Consider the following 17,147-nt stretch of genomic DNA (forward strand, 5'->3'; position numbering starts at 1 on the left):
ATAATAGAAGGAGGAATCGGCAAGGTAGAATCAGAGGGTGACGACGAAGAAGTCACCGGAGATGAAGGTGTAGAATCCGGTGACAAACTGGGAGAGGAAGTCACCGGAGATGAAGGTGGAGAATCCGGCGACATGCTAGGCGAGGAGACCGGGGAGGATGGTGGCTGCAAGTCAACAAGATGTGGAGAAGGAGAGGAAGTGGAACGGAGAGGTACAGTGTCGGCGGGGGTGATAGGTGAGTCAGGAAAAGTGAGGAAAGAGATATCCTGCACTGAAAAAGTCGAAGATGGGCGTGGGTAGAAGGGACGAGACTCTTCAAAAGTCACATCTCGAGAGATACGTATCCGACGACCAATAGGATCCCAACAACGATAGCCCTTATGCTCATCACTGTAACCTAAGAAAACACACTCAACAGACTGAGCGGTCAGTTTGGTGCGTTCGCAAGGGGCAAGAAGAACATAGCAAACACAACCAAACAAGCGAAACATCGAATAATCGGGAGAACGATCAAAAAGTCGCTCGAAAGGAACACCACCCTGTAGAGCAGCGGAAGGCTGTAGATTGATAAGATAGGTGGACGTGGAGACGGCCTCAGCCCAAAAATGAGGCGGGAGAGAGGCAGCAATCATCAATGCACGAGCCGTCTCAAGAAGATGTCGATGCTTTCGCTCAGCCACACCATTCTGAGCATGAGCACCAGGACAAGAGAATTGAGAGAGAGTCCCGTGCTCAGCAAGAACACCACGCAACATCTTAGAGATATACTCGCCAGTGGAGTCAGCACGAAAAACACGAATGAGTGAAGAGAACTGAGTATGAACCATGGCAGCAAAACGCTTATAAATAGACAACACCTCAGAACGAGAAGTCATGAAATAAAGCCATGTGTAACGAGAGAAATCATCGATGAAAATAATATAGTATTTATGACCACCTTTCGAAGCGAAAGGGGCCGGACCCCATACATCAGAATGGACTAAATCGAAAGGACGCTTAGACACTGACTCACTATGTGAATATGGTAACTGAATCTTCTTGCCAAGACGACAACCCTGACACTCTAAAGAGACATCTCCTGAGACAGACCCCAGAAGGCCTCGACGAACTAAAGAAGACAACCGAGAACCACACGGATGACCAAGTCGATGATGCCACTGCTGGAAGGAACCAGTGACGGAGGCAACAGAAGTGGAAGAACTGGCGATGGTGGTGGCAGCAGAAGGAACATGAAGCCAGTCCAACTCCCAAAGACCCTGAGAATCATGGCGGCGAGGGCCAGCCCCAACCAGAGTGTGCGTGTGACGGTCCTGGACAGAACAAGAGTCAACGTCGAGGATGACGCGACAACCAGAATCCGTAAGTTGACCAGCAGAAAACAAATTCATGGTAAGTCGAGGAATATGAGCAACATCAGGAACAGAATAAGAAGGAGTAGTAAGATTGCCTCTACTAGCAACAGAAAGTGGAGTACCATCAGCAGTGAAGACATGAATAGGAGAATCCAGTGATCGAAGAGAGGACAAAGTGGAGGAATGAGAAGACATATGAAAAGAAGCTCCAGAGTCCAGAACCCATGGGGATGTACCTGACTGTGTAGAGGGTGATTGCTCAGTGCGGGAAGCATCAGTCACAGAACCGGCAGTACCCGTCGAGGAAGAACCTGAAGCCGCGAGCAGACGCTTAAGTCTCAGAATATCCTGCTCAGTCAAAGCAATGGCTGAAGCTATCGAGGTAGATGACGAAGTCCCTGAAGATGATGATCGAGCCTTGCGTAGGTGTTTCTTCTTCGTGTAGCACTGAGACTCAAGATGACCATCATTGTTGCAATAGGCGCAGTGTGGACGGGGGCGACCTGAGCCTCCAGAAGGAGTGGGCAAGAGCGGCGGAGCACTAGAGCGAGAAGTGGTCGATGGAGCACGAGTAGCAAGCACAGAGGGAACCTCCAGCAAACCAGCACCACGTAAGCGAGTCTCCTCTGCACGAATCTCAGAAAGCGCCTCCATGAGAGAAATACGGCCACGAGCAAACAACTGAGCACGCCGGGGCTCAAACTCCTTACGGAGCCGAGACAAGAACTCATAGACGCGATGAAACTCCAAATTGGCCTGGACAGCCTGGCAACAGGGGCAGGTACGACACCCAGCACTACGGAGAGAATCAAGCTGACGCCAGATAGCAGAACTCTGTGCATAGAAGTCATCAACAGTAGAGTCACCCTGCTGAAGAGCATGCTCCTGACGGATCACAGAGAGGTATAGGGCATCACCAGAGGGCTGATAGCGCTCACGAAGATGGGTCCACATCTCAAAGACAGTAGAAAGACCCAGAAATTCAGAAGCAAACTGAGGCAGAACACTAGCAGTGAGAACAGCTGCAGCACGAGCATCATCATCAAGCCACTGGGTGTAAGCAGACAGAGCACCATGATACAACTGAAGAGCCTCCTCATAAGCCAAAACCCTCTCATCATAAGCACGATCAGCAGCCTCATCAGCAACCTTAGCCGCATCCTTGGCGGCCTGATTAGCATCCGTAGGAAGAACCGATGGAGTTGGCGGAGTAGGGGCCACCGGAGGAACTGGACGTGGCGGACAGCAGACCTCGCCAGAAAGAACACCCCAAAGACGAATGCCACACATGTGAATGCGCATGAAGCCAGTGAACTCGGTGTAGTTAGTACCATCAAAGATCACCGGACAGCGAGGGACAACAATGTTAGAGTTATAATATAAGTCATGTACCCCTTTGTATTTATCTCGTTGTATGAGGGGTTTCCTGCATATGTTCCACACCTGTACATGTATATATATATATCGGCCTATGGCCTCATGGGAATACAAGTTGCATATTCCTAACATGGTATTAGAGCTAGGTTAATTTTTTCGCATGCTGCAACTCGTGCGATCGATCCCTCCTCTCCAGATCTTTGCTGCCGCTCTCGATCGAAGCAGAGTACCTAGCCAGATCGAAGCAGCCGGCCGCAGGGGGCGATCTCCCTCCTCTCCCGATCAGACTCCATCGATCTCCCGCGGACGCCCGTCGCTTCCAGCCGACTGGTTCCGCTCGTGACCGAGCCAGCTGCCAAGATCCTGTAGCCGGGTCCCGATCGACGGGCCGGCCTCGATCTCCCAGTGCTTCCTCTCCCGCGGACGCCCGTCGCTCGCGTCCTCTCCAGTGGACGCCCGATCCGGCGCCGGCCCGCCCCGCTCAGTTCGCTGGTGGTCTCGCCTCGCTTGCCCCCGCCCGCCTCTCTCTCCCACTCGAGGCTGCTCCATAGCCAGCGCCTGATCCGCCGGCCTCGATCTCCCAGCAGCGCTGCTCTCCCACTCGAAAGATGCTCCATAGCCAGCGCCTGATCCTGATCTGGTTGTTCTCATCGGATCTACAAAAAAAATGTCTGCTGCATTGGGTTTTGTTGCTGTCCCTCGCTGTCCGGTGATCTTTGATGGTACTAACTACACCGAGTTCACTGGCTTCATGCGCATTCACATGCGTGGCATTCGTCTTTGGGGTGTTCTTTCTGGCGAGGTCTGCTGTCCGCCACGTCCAGTTCCTCCGGTGGCCCCTACTCCGCCAAATCCATCGGTTCTTCCTACGGATGCTAATCAGGCCGCCAAGGATGCGGCTAAGGTTGCTGATGAGGCTGCTGATCGTGCTTATGATGAGAGGGTTTTGGCTTATGAGGAGGCTCTTCAGTTGTATCATGGTGCTCTATCTGCTTACACCTAGTGGCTTGATGATGATGCTCGTGCTGCAGCTGTTCTCACTGCTAGTGTTCTGCCTCAGTTTGCTTCTGAATTTCTGGGTCTTTCTACTGTCTTTGAGATGTGGACCCGTCTTCGTGAGCGCTATCAGCCCTCTGGTGATGCCCTATACCTCTCTGTGATCCGTCAGGAGCATGCTCTTCAGCAGGGTGACTCTACTGTTGATGACTTCTATGCACAGAGTTCTGCTATCTGGCGTCAGCTTGATTCTCTCCGTAGTGCTGGGTGTCGTACCTGCCCCTGTTGCCAAGCTGTCCAGGCCAATTTGGAGTTTCATCGCGTCTATGAGTTCTTGTCTCGGCTCCGTAAGGAGTTTGAGCCCCGGCGTGCTCAGTTGTTTGCTCGTGGCCGTATTTCTCTCATGGAGGCGCTTTCTGAGATTCGTGCAGAGGAGACTCGCTTACGTGGTGCTGGTTTGCTGGAGGTTCCCTCTGTGCTTGCTACTCGTGCTCCATCGACCACTTCTCGCTCTAGTGCTCCGCCGCTCTTGCCCACTCCTTCTGGAGGCTCAGGTCGCCCCCGTCCACACTGCGCCTATTGCAACAATGATGGTCATCTTGAGTCTCAGTGCTACATGAAGAAGAAACACCTACGCAAGGCTCGATCATCATCTTCAGGGACTTCGTCGTCTACCTCGACAGCTTCAGCCATTGCTTTGACTGAGCAGGATATTCTGAGACTTAAGCGTCTGCTCGCGGCTTCAGGTTCTTCCTCGACGGGTACTGCCGGTTCTGTGACTGATGCTTCCCGCACTGAGCAATCACCCTCTACACAGTCAGGTACATCCCCATGGGTTCTGGACTCTGGAGCTTCTTTTCATATGTCTTCTTCTTCTTTATGTTGATGACATGATCATCACGGGGGATGACCCCGAGTATATTGCCTTTGTAAAGGCTCGTCTTAGTGAGCAGTTTCTTATGTCTAATCTTGGACCTCTTCGCTACTTTCTTGGGATTGAAGTCTCTTCTACCTCTGATGGCTTTTTTATATCCCAGGAAAAGTATATCCAGGATCTTCTTGCTCGTGCTGCTCTTACTGACGAGCGCGTTGTTGAGACTCCTATGGAGCTCAATGTTCACCTCCGTGCTACTGATGGTGATCCTCTTCCTGATCCGACGCGTTATCGTCATCTCGTTGGCAGTCTTGTCTATCTAGCTGTCACTCGTCCGGACATCTCTTATCTGGTTCATATTCTGAGTCAGTTTGTCTCCGCCCCCACCTCGGTTCACTATAGTCATCTCCTTCGTGTTCTTCGATATCTTCGAGGCATGATCTCTCACCGTCTATTCTTTCCTCGCTCCAGTTCTTTACAGCTCCAGGCCTATTCGGATGCTACGTGGGCTAGTGATCCTTCCGATCGCCGTTCACTTTCTGCTTACTGTGTTTTTCTTGGTGGTTCTCTCATTGCCTGGAAGACGAAGAAACAGCTTGCAGTTTCCCGTTCGAGTGCCGAGGCTGAGTTGCGAGCAATGGATCTTTTGACGGCAGAGGTGACTTGGTTACGGTGGTTACTTCAGGATTTTGGTGTTTCTATCACTACACCGACTCAGCTTCTATCTGACAGTACAGGTGCTATCAGCATTGCACGTGATCCTGTGAAGGATGAGCTCACCAAGCATATTGGTGTTGATGCTTTCTATGTGCGTGCTGCTGTGCAGGATCAGGTTATTGCTCTTCAGTATGTGCCTTCCGAGTTACAGTTGGTGGATTTCATGACAAAGGCTCAGACTAGAGCACAACATGGCTTTTATCTCTCCAAACTCAGTGTTGTTCATCCACCATGAGTTTGAGGGGGGGTGTTAGAGTTATAATATAAGTCATGTACCCCTTTGTATTTATCTCGTTGTATGAGGGGTTTCCTGCATATGTTCCACACCTGTACATGTATATATATATCGGCCTATGGCCTCATGGAAATACAAGTTGCATATTCCTAACAACTATATGGACTGGGCTGAATTCATAGATTTCTTCCGGGCCTAGATTCTCGAACTCATCACCAATCGGGAAACCACCAACAATTGGACGGCCATTGGCTATAATATTCTCGAAGTCACGAAATGTCAGATATGTATACCACCTGACATTTGAGATCTTAATCATCTTCCCACCAGACCATTCTCTTGACCTGGAGTATGCCCTCACTCCATCTCTCTGGAAGATGTTTAGTAACCGTACCGGCCTGTCTTGTATGCTGGAGAAGGCTTCCCTACCATATTCAGCACCTACATCGATCTCATACTGAACTTGATATGTGTCACAATCAAAATAGATGTTTGGCTGCCGGTCGGGCTCTTCGAGAGCTAAGTTTCTGAGGATGTCTTGCTCGGCAGCACTTAGAATGGCACAGAGAGAACATGTTCTTCGGTATTGAGAGCGAACTGAGGCCATAATGTCAACATTGCGGTTGCTGTCTACGAACAAGCATATATGCCATCCGAACTCGTAATTGGGCAAAAGAAGACCTGCCTGTTACAAATTGAAAAAATGGGTGAGTTTGGTAGAAAATTTTCCAAACAGCAACAAGTAACCAAAATATTAAAAAGAGACACAGTACAAAGTACAGATAGGCCCTGAAAACCAAACAAAACACCGACCGTAGAAACCCCTAGGTAAGATAAAACGACAGTTGCTCGCCATAGCCCATTGACGAGCACCTACTCTAGTCTGTTCAATGACTTGTTGGATAGGATTGAAGACATTGTGAAAAACGCTTCTGTTTCTTTCCTGCCAAGTGGATCAGATCAGATATAATCATCATGGAATCCAAAGCCTCCCTTTTGTGCCTTGTAGTCTATTTCTGGTAGAGATCCACCAATCCCTCAAAGCCAGCTTTAAGGAAGGAACGGCCTAATAATGCTGCAAATTATGTTAACGACCAGGATAATTTTGCTATGTTAACCACCTAATGCTCCAAATTATGCTCAAACCAAACACCGTAAGACATGCCTAAACCCCTAAACCCTACAAAACCCCAATAAAACACCATCAAAGGGCACTAAATCTAGCATATGAAGAAAATGATTCTCACCCAAGATGAAGAACTAGCGACCCCTCGATTTCCCTTCGCTTCAACCGCTTCCGCTGCTTGCTCAGGGTTCGCGTCGGGCGAGGGTGAAGGGGAACCATCTCTGATCATCCCCCTTCGCCTCTTCCCCTCCCTCTCCTCCTCGATCATCTCCCGTCGCCTCTTCCCCTCCCTCTCCTCCTCGCCGTTGCCAGCCATTGGACGCGGGGCGCCTCTTCCGCTCGCTGACCTCGCCGGCGTGTGGTGTGGAGGTGAGGGGAATTCGCTCGGCTTCAAGCAAAATGGTGGCGAGCAGGCGAGGGGGGAAATTGTGGAACGACTAGGGGCCGCAGTGCAAAACAGCTGGAACTAGCCTTTTTACCGCTGCAGTTGCACAGGACTGTTTGACTGGTCACTGTGAGGTACCGGTGCCAGAAAATGTGGAAGCGTGTTTCGAACGTAACATGAACTTGTGCTTGTTTGTTTCGCGCAGGCTGTTTTGCCTCTATGTATGGTTTAAATCGGGGGAGACTTTTAGGTGAGATCTTAGGATCAATCCCAAATTTCACATTTGGAGAACACAAAATTTCTGAATCTTTTTGACAACATTTCTATGGGGTATGTCTACAACTCCATGATCAGGACGATAGGGCGATGTCTGGTGCGTCCCGGGCGGCACCCGCGGCGTCCGCCGCGATCCGACCAGCGGGGTGCATGGACAGCGGAGGTAGGCAGATCGGTGGCCGGTTCTGGATCCTCACGGGGTCGGATGAGGACGACGACGCCGGCGAGGCGCCGGAGGATTACTCGCACACGCCGTCAGATGTGATATGCGAGGCATTTCACCCAGGGTATTCGGAGGAGGAGGTGGCCACGATCGTTGACGGTGTCGTGCCATTGGACGATTCCGCGCGACAAGGACTGCATTCTGAAGAGAGAGTGGAGGTGGTACGCCGGATCATCCACCGGAGGACGACGGCGGTGGCCGCGGGTCGGTCATGGAAAGGCCCCCTTTCGAAGGTATGTCTCAAACCCATTACATTAGCTGATTTTTCGATTCGGATTCGTGGACTCGCGTAGTACGTAAGAAGAAGAAGGGGAAGGGCAGGATCAACGTGCCGCCGCCGGCGCCGGTGACCACCTCCGTGGCTGAGATCCGGGCGCCGAGAGCAGCGTGTTTGAACGTGATCCTGGGCCAGCTTGGGCCGGAGTTGGAGCAGGCTGGTTCTGGACGGGTGGCCCAACATGGGGATGCGCAGGTTGGGCCGACTGCAGCCGTAATTGCTGGGTATGAGGCCCAGGCAATTAGCAATGCGGGTACTGTTGATCCCGTCGAGTGCGTAGCGACGAGTCTACGTGATTCTTCGCTGCCGCCGACTAGGGTTCTTCGTTTTGCCATGCCTGGTTTTCCTTCGTGTGGGATTGGTCAGGCGGTACGCGTTCCTCCTCTTGGCATGGCGGGGGGTCGTGGTGTCGGCCTTCCTGGCCCGAGGCCCTCGGGGGCTGCCGCGGCTGCGCAGGCCGGGCGAGGTGCAGCCCCGCCTGCGGGTCAGCGACCTCCGGTGCCGGCTGGATTGATCGGCCGGGGTGCTGGGGTCGCGCCAGGCCAGCGCCCGACAGGGTTTGGGATAGGGCCGCATTCGGCGTCGGGAGGATCTACTTCGACGGGACCGCGACCGGCGGCGCCCCTCGGGATAGCTATGGCGGGTCGGGAGCTGCACCGGTTGGGCAGCGGCCACCTGCGCCCGGCGCTGCTGTCGGCATGCAGCGCAAGCAGCCTCCGGCGCAAGGGCAATAGCCAAGGGCACCGCCCCCTCATGTGGCTGCTAGGCCACCTCAGATACGTTCCGGGCCGGTGCAGACCACGACGGCGCAGCAAGGGGGAGGTGTTGGCGCGGGACTCAACTGTGCTCATACTGCGGTGCCCCGGGGTTAGTGGGGCGATGATGGCATCGACGCGTATGGTGAGGGTCAGCATCGCGGCTCTTCCTCGGCTGGCGGTGGGCGAGGCTATGCCTGGCAGAGTGATGGAATGGCTGAAAGACCGTTTCTTGGACCTCCAGGTGGCTTCGTCGAGGGCGCTTCTGGCCCGGATCACCGGCCGAGAGGTGGTTTCCGAGGACATCGCGGTGGTCGCGGTGGGAGGAACCGGTTCCGACAACCTCCTCCATCGACGGTCATGGCAGAGCCCACGGCCTCTTCTGAGATGACTGCGACTGGAGAGACGGCTGTTCTGTCCGGTCAGGCTATGGAGGTGGTGACGGCACTGGCCGCTGCTGAGATTCCGGTGTCTGAGCCAGTAGTGGCGACTGCTTCTCATGCTCCTGACCAGTCTGAGGGTGAGAGAGCTTCTAAGTGGGCTCGGAAAAAAGAAAAGATGATGTGTTATCGGTGTGGTGAGCGAGGCCATTTTATTGCTGAGTGTGTTACTGAGCTTTGTGACACTTGCCTCAGACCAGCGCACGGCACGGGAGAGTGCCCGATACTGAGAGATCAGATGCCGAGTATCACAATTTATGGTGTCTGTTGTGCCGAGCTGATGTTCTTTGAGTCTCCCTGTGCGGAGGAGGTCCCTGAGGAGGCTCAGAGCTTGACTACGGGTGTGGTCAAAGCCACGAAAGGTGAAGTTTCTGAGGCTCAGATAATTAAGCGACTCAGGGAGTTGGCTCCGGGGGACTTTCAGTGGGAGCTTATTCGCCTTGAGGACAACAACTATAAGGTTGAGTTTCCGACTACAGAGGACTTGGAGCGTCTTCTCAGTTTTGGGCTATGCAGAGTTCCCAGAACTGAGTGCATTCTTGAGTTTCTTGAGTGGAAGAAGGTGGAGCCGCAGGGAATGCCACTCACTCAGGTTTGGTTGAGGTTCTCGGGAGTCCCATCTAAGTTGATTCGGGATGTTCGGGTTGCTGCAAGTTTGGGGATTCTGGTTGGCAGACCTGAGAGAGTTGATATGCCCTTTACTCGGGCCAACGGGGTGGCTAGGGTGTTGGTGAGTGTGTTGGATATAGAGTTCGTTCCTGATGTCGTCAAGTGGACGCATAAGGGCCTCGTGTATAACATTGATATTGAGTTTGAGGATTCTGAGTTCTTCGCTGAGGCTTTGGCTGGGATGGATGTGGATAGGCATGATAAGAACGATGGCTCAGGTAACTTGGAGGCTCGACAGGGGGATGATGGGCATGAGTTGCCCAATGGCCCGGTGCTGAACCTCAGACGCCCGGAAATGGAGAGGCTCCTTCTATGACTGTACCTATGAGTACCTTGAGATTCAGTTCTTTTCCGTCTGCTTCCGTGCCACTGTAACATCCCAAATTTTCAATTTGGAATGTTATGCATTAGATCATCATTGCATATCATATTCTATTGCATTTTGGTTGATCCTAGAAATTCTAAGCAACTCAAGGACCCACGGAGAGAGTTGGGGATTTCGTTATTTTCATATTTGAGTTTTTCTTGAATTATGAAAAGAGGATCGTTTGATTCATTTTTATTTCTCTGAAATATTTCTATTATTAAAAATAAAAGAGAGGGGATAAAATGACTTCCTCAAAATAAAGAAATATCATAGATTTAATATTAAAATCAAATAATATTTTATTTGGAGTTTTATCGCTATTTTATTTTGAATTAGGAAAAATATGCGTTTTTCAAAATTATTTTAGGCCCGAATAAATGTTCATCTTGTCCGGCTTATTTTTAGAGGACGGGGAAAATTTATTTCAGGATTTTTGGAGTCCGTTTAGTATTTCTTTTCTTTCTTTTTCTGCACGTCCTAATTGTTTAAAAAAACGTGAACCGACCTAACCGGGCCGTGTCCGTCTAGGACTCTCGGCCCGGCCGGCCTTATAAGTCGGGGGAGCCGCCCCTCAGCCCACCCCGAAACCCTAGCCGCCGCACGCCGTCGCCGCTGCCGGTAACCGCCGCCGCCGCTGTCGGTTTTCTACGGAAAAACCGATCGGTTTTTCTTTAGAACCCGTGGTTTTATTTTTTTTAGTAAATTGGATTATTTTTTTCCGGTTTAGTTAATTAGCGGACGTTCATCCGTACGTTCGTTTTTACGAATGGTTTTCACCGTTTAGCCGCAGACAGCGAACGTTCGTTCGTTAGCCTGTTCGTCAGTTTTTCTTTTTCTCGGATTTTCTGTGATTATTTTTGATCGCAATTTCTGATCCGATTTTCGTTTTAGTATAGCTTTTTGCTCGTTTTTCGGAATCAGGCGATTCAAGCACATAGAGTTTCGTCTCGAAACCCTCTTTCCCGTTTAACCAACTTAAAAAAGTTTTTGATACTGTAAAATTTGACTTTAGTCCAGAATAGTAAATGAAGCTTGTTTCTTTCGCCATTTGAGTTTTGTTGCTTCGTTTGATTTGCTTCTTTTTGCAAACCGGAGTTCTTAAGTTGAACTTTCTGGTTAGATCTCTTATTTGATTTTTACCCGTGCCCTTGCTTGATTGCTTATTGTATGCTTGTTTGTTTGCGATAGAGTACCCGGAGTGTGAAGCGTGCTACTACGAGTCTCTAGGTTTCGCGGATCATCAGCAAGGCAAGTAACACTTTGATCATACCTCTTACTACCCAGTTTAATTGCATTAGATCAACCCTCAAACAATTGCATGGTTAGGATCTGAATTAAATTGTGGGTTGGAAGTAGTTGAGGTAGTACCTATTCACCTGTTATTACCAAACCTTGGGAGTTACTTCTACGTTATGCTTATATTGCCATGCTATGCTCGTAGACGTGGATTGGGTTTGAGTGTATTTCATGACAGATGTGAGATTGTTAATTAATGATTCAACTTAAGGTGGCAACTTTAATACACATCTGGGTGGATTGAGGCACCTGGGTTTTCCAGTGATTGCCTGTATTTTTGGAAATCCCGGGGTACCGTGTGATTCTCCTATGGACCGCCACCCAGGCTCAAAGGGATCATAAGATTATTCATACTGGAAACTTCCTTGTGCAGCCACAAGCTATTATGGGCTCTAGCATAGTTGATTAAGTTGTGTGAACTCTTACAATGGTAGACTAGCAGATGTAGGGGAATGTAGGTGTACCGGTCTACCCATCGTAAGGTGCTAACGCTTCTGAAAGACTGTGTCTCGGTCATTCGTTTCTCAAACACCATGTAGTGCGAGAAATCCAACGGAGGAGATCGAGTCTTGTGGGGAAAAGTGCACAAACCTCTGGAGAGTGTACAAACTAATCATGATTAGCCGTGTCCCCGGTTATGGACATCTTGAGTATCTAGTCTTTGGATTATCATGTGGATCTCATCACTCTTAATTTAATTGGATGGGTTATTGTTAATTACTTTTAATTGGGATTGAGAGGGGGTTTACCTTCTCAATGTTTATCAACCACCATGATAGTTAAATAAAACATAGTCCTTTGCAGTAGGGAAAAATTGGCTTTTCGCAAAACATATTAACCCTACAGCCTCCACCAGCCATGTATGCATGTAGTGATAGCATTATTCTGTTCATTACTCTTTCGTGTTACATTGCCAGCATATTCCATGTGCTGACCCATTTTCGGGCTGCAACGTATCATGTTGCAGACTTTTCATACGACGAGTAAGGAGCCTTAGGTCGTGGTCTTTCACTCAGTGATGCTGTTGGAGTTGATGGACTCACTTTATCTTCCAAGCCTTCCGCTGTTATCGTATTAGATGGCCTTAAGCCATATTTATTGTAATAAGTTCTCTTTTGAGACATTCAATGTAATAAGTGTGTGATTGCTACTCTGTTATAAATCTTTCGAGTACTGTGTGTGTCAGCATTACCGATCCAGGGATGACACTTATGCACAGAGATCAGACGGTTTGAGGTCTGGTCGCTACAAAGATGGTATCAGAGCACACGCTGACTGTAGGACACGACCACTAAGCTAAAGTCCTAGACCACTACTCTCTTCTCATTTCTAACTCCTCTCCATTTTCTACCCTTTAGGATGGCGGATCCAAGGATCAAATTCATGCAACCGGATGAAGACACCCCTTTTGGACGCCACTTGAAGGAAGTTACTAGGTACCTGAACATTGGAATACCAAGCTTCACCGGGACCTACAATGCCACCTTACCAGAAGAGGAGCGCTGGATGATTCAAGTTCAAGTTCCAGGAAGGACATTCATGCCAGTCACTGAACCCATAGAGTTTTCTTTTGATGCACCCACCTGGAGTCTAGGAAAGAGTATGGCAGCTCACATCACCATGGACGCATTGGTGAAGTCTACCACAATGATCTTAAGGACACTATCTACCACATTTGTGGGCGCCAAGATGAGCAATGGGAGTTGATCAGCACCAGGAAGGATAGATCGATTGCCTCTTTCATCCAGGACTTAAACCAGCATATTCGTCGCCAGGAGAACCAGATGTGCGCAGGCATGATGGATTTGAAGAAAGCAATGACAAGAATCTCAGAACTGGAGGAAGAACTCAAGGCTACACACGAGGATTATATGGAGGAAATCGTCGCACTAGTGGAGAAGAATGACGACCTGACCAGGAAGCTAGGAGTTTTCATTGGAGACCCTGCGCCAGGAGGAGAAGATGACAGTTCGACTTGCCCGGAGAACTACATCATCATCGACGACACCGACTCAGACCCTGACGATAGCGATGATGATTTTGTTGATGAAGCTGGAGCAGATATCATGGAGTCTTCGACCGAGCAATTTTTCTAGTAGACCACCAGATCAGTAGTAGTATTCCACCATGTATATAGCATAGTCCAAGCACTTTTGTGACGATAGTTCTAGACCGATTGTATGCTTTGTTTGATTGATTGAGTGATATGTTTGTGTTTGTCTCATGTGCATATGGGTAGTGTTTTCCCTCTAGAACTCATTCTATTCTGTCTTCTCATCTTTTCTAAAGACCCAGCAAATGTCTCCGAGACGCGACAATGGATTTGCTTTTTCACCGGAGCTCACTCAGTTGATCGAGCAGCAGAATGCATTGATGCAGATACTAGTCCAGAATCAGAACCAAGGGAACAACAACAACAACCCACCACCACCACCAGTTGACCACTTAGCCCGTTTTCTTAGGCTGAATCCGCTAGTGTTCTCCAGTAGCACCAAGCCGATTGTTGCAGATGATTGGCTCCGCAAGATTGAGAGGGAGTTGACTACTGCAGGATGCACAGATGCTGAGAGAGTGCGTTTTGCCGCACATCAGCTTGATGGACCCGCATCATCTTGGTGGGAGAATTTTATAGTCACTTACACTATTGACACTTTGACATGGGACCAGTTTCAGCAGGCTTTTTGCACTGACCATGTTTCAGCAGGAGCTATGGCCATGAAGAAGCATGAGTTTCGCAACTTACGCCAAGGAGGGCGCACTGTTGGCCAATATGTGGATGAGTTTAGTAAGTTAGCACGTTATGCCCCAGATGATGTTGCTACAGATGCTGCTAAGAAGGAGAAATTTTTGGAGGGACTGAATGATGAGCTGAGCATGCAGTTGATGGTGGCAAATTTCAATAACTACCAGGAGTTGGTAGATAGAGCTCTCATGCTTGAAGGGAAGCAACAGCAGATTGACAACCGCAAGAGGAAGTATGGACAGGGGAAGTATAATTCTGGAGCCCAGCAGAGACCCCGTTATACCCCAAACTCGGGAGGACTTGTTCATAACCATGGAGGCCACACTCATAATGGAGGAAGTTCGCACAACCATAGTGGCCCCAAGAATGGAAATGGTAATGGAGGAAGTAGCGGATAGAACCGTTCCAACCCGGCAACACCTGCCAAGAAGGATCTAAGCCACGTGACTTGCTACAAGTGCTAGAAGACCGGACATTACGCTAATGAATGTCCTGAAGCTAAGAATGGAAATGGCAATGGAAGCTCTGGGAAGAAGCCCAACCCTTTCAACAGGGGATAGGTGAACCACATTAACGTGGAGGAGGTTGAATCACAACCAGATGCAGTAATATGTAAGTTTTTGGTTAAGTCATTTACTGCAGTTGTACTTTTCGATACTGGTGCATCACATTCATACATATCAAGGGGATTCGTGGATAAGTCTAAACTACCAACCCAAGCCCTTAGGTCACCCATGTTAGTAACCTCGCCAGGAGCAGAGTATATGGCTAGCCTATGGTGTGATCGGTTACCATTAAGGATTGGTAACTACTTGTTCCCCTCAGACCTAATAGTATTGGATTCACAAGGATTGGATGTGATATTAGGCATGGATTGGCTATCAAAGTATGAAGGGAACATTGATTGCGCTAGTAAGTCGATTTTGCTCACCACCCCAGAGGGAAGAAGGATCAAGTATGTATCCCGGCATGTGCCGAATAGGACTCAAGTAAATTCCTTATCAGGAGTTGTACAGGAGGAAGTACCGGTGGTAAAGGATTTTCCGGATGTATTTCCAGAAGAGTTTCCTGGCATGCCACCTGATAGAGACATCGAGCTTTTGATTGAGCTTTTGCCAGGCACAGGGCCAATATCTAAGAGACCGTACAGGATGCCTGCAAAGGATTTGGAAGAGATTAAGAAGCAGATGCGTACACCTAGGTGCATTAAGCTCCAATGCCCGTGCCGGCGCTGGAGACACGAATACCGCCTCCGCCAGAGACACCAATGGCGCCACCGCCAGAGACACCAATGGCGTCGCCTGCGCGCTATGCGAGTTGCTGGCCGTGAAGCTGGGAACCGGGGGAGGCCCCTGTTGGCCGCCCGCAATCCACGTCGTCAGCCCATGAATCAACGTAGGCACCATGGCGTTGAGCGTCGTTCCAAGTTGTTGTTGCACTTGCTCTTGGACAAGCTCCGGAATCCGCGCCACTTGTGCCTTGAGTTCTTCAACCTCGCGCGTCTGGCTTTCCGAGCTGGTCTTTTTCTCCTTCCGCACACCAGCGGTATAGTATGACCCCCATTTTGTGGACAAGCCTTTGTCGGCCACACGACCAGCTGACGTCGGCTTAGTGAGCTTATCCTTGTTTTTCATTATGTTCAACGCCCTATTTAAAGGGGTGTCGAAAGGGGAGCTCTTAGACGACCCCACGCTACTGCTTTCAGTGTCCTGCGAAAGGAACGTGAACCATTTAGAAATATTGGGGATTAATTAGAGTGCAACCATATGGAGCTAATTACGCGGGGGTGTATTCCTTACCAGAAGAAGCTCAAGCGCCCTGGTCTTCGGATCCGTGGTAAGCTCCTTTGTTATTAGGTCCTCCTTGTACCGGGCCCTGACATAGTTCCTGGTCTGCTTGTCACCGCTGTATTTCTCAAAGCGGGGCGGTAGGCCTTGCTCGGCACGCTCCGCGTCCTCCTTGTCCCATATAGGCTCCGCCACTCTGTAACCGCCGGGACCGAGTTTGTGTTCCCCTAAGTTCAACTCCCGCATTTCTTTCCCCCACTGACTTGATTCGGAGGTTGCACTGCTCTCGCACTTGATCTTGAACTCCTTGTACTCATCTTCGCCCATCAAAGGATATTTTGCCTTGATCTTCTCATAACTATCACCTTTATCAATCATTCTCTTCACCGCGCTTTTCCAAGTAGACAGGGCCGTGCTCATCTTCGTGAGGGCGGCACTGTTCACTTTATTCCCTGAGAGGCGTGTGTTTTCAAATTCGGCGGGGAACTTGTATCGTTCGTGCAGCTTCGTGAAGAGGAGGTTGTGCAAATTCCCTCGGTCCTTATGCCTAAGGTTCTCGGTGTTGATCGAGATGGTGCTCCGGAGAATGCACCCGAGCTGAACCGAGTACCCCTTGACTATATGTTTGGGCTCCGTTGGATTCCCGTCGGAGTCCACTTGAGTGAATTCCTCCTTGAGGGTGCGGAGCGCATTCGGGCGCCGGTCCTTCCTTTGCTTCTTCGGTTGGCTGCCATCTGTGTGTGCGCCGCCATCATCAGTGGTGGCATCCTCGGCGGCACCATCAGTGGTTTCATCCCCGACGCCACTAGGGGTTGTGTAATCAGGATCGGTGTCTTCCGCGGCGTCCTCATAGCGTTGAGGTTGTTCCTCCATCTCCTGGGACAGCTCCCAGAATTGCTTGCCGCCCGAACCACCGGCCTCATCGTTGTGGGCCATGTTTCGCTCTAAATAGGAAAAAAGTTTGGTCAAAAAGTTGGTTATTGTCAAGGAACAAGATCATGGTCTCATCATTTAGGGTTTGTCGACACCGAGGCACCCTAAAAGCCTAAGCTTTCATCATTTAGGGTTTGTCGACGCCGAGGCACCCTAAAAGCCTAAGCGTACATCATTTAGGTTCTCATCGACACCGAGGCATCCGGGGCAGCCAAGTTAGGTTTCATCATTTAGGGTTTATCGATGCCGAGGCACCCTAGGTTGGGCCTAATCACTTGGCACTAATCAGTTGGCTCTATTGCCACCTATGTTGGGTTTA

General features: G+C 49.9%; 1 protein-coding gene and 1 pseudogene across 1 annotated transcript; one reads left to right on the forward strand and one right to left on the reverse strand.

Annotated features, from left to right (window-relative positions):
* Window positions 1–135: 135 nt before the first annotated feature.
* On the reverse strand, window positions 136–2,692 carry LOC147978541 (uncharacterized). Its single transcript, XM_087514792.1, has 2 exons — window positions 1,172–2,692; window positions 136–164 (listed from the first exon to the last, which is right to left on the reverse strand). The coding sequence occupies exons 1-2, from the start codon at window positions 2,652–2,654 to the stop codon at window positions 136–138; spliced, it is 1,512 nt and encodes a 503-aa protein (XP_087370918.1). The 5' UTR covers window positions 2,655–2,692.
* Window positions 2,693–3,396: 704 nt separating this feature from the next.
* Window positions 3,397–4,590, forward strand: LOC125520370 (uncharacterized; annotated as a pseudogene).
* The last annotated feature ends 12,557 nt before the right edge of the window (window positions 4,591–17,147 follow it).

This window comes from Triticum urartu, chromosome 3A (assembly GCF_056163025.1).
Source record: "Triticum urartu cultivar PI428250 chromosome 3A, HENAU_Tu73, whole genome shotgun sequence".
Lineage (NCBI taxonomy): Eukaryota > Viridiplantae > Streptophyta > Magnoliopsida > Poales > Poaceae > Triticum > Triticum urartu.

Excerpts from the sequence above, each read along its gene's own strand:
- LOC147978541 (XM_087514792.1), bottom strand. The coding sequence starts at position 2,654 with ATGCGCATTCACATGTGTGGCATTCGTCTTTGGGGTGTTCTTTCTGGC. Across the intron at positions 165-1,171 it reads TTCTGTTGCCTCCGTCACTG|CCACCATCCTCCCCGGTCTC; the intron begins GTTCCTTCCAGC and ends GTTGACTTGCAG.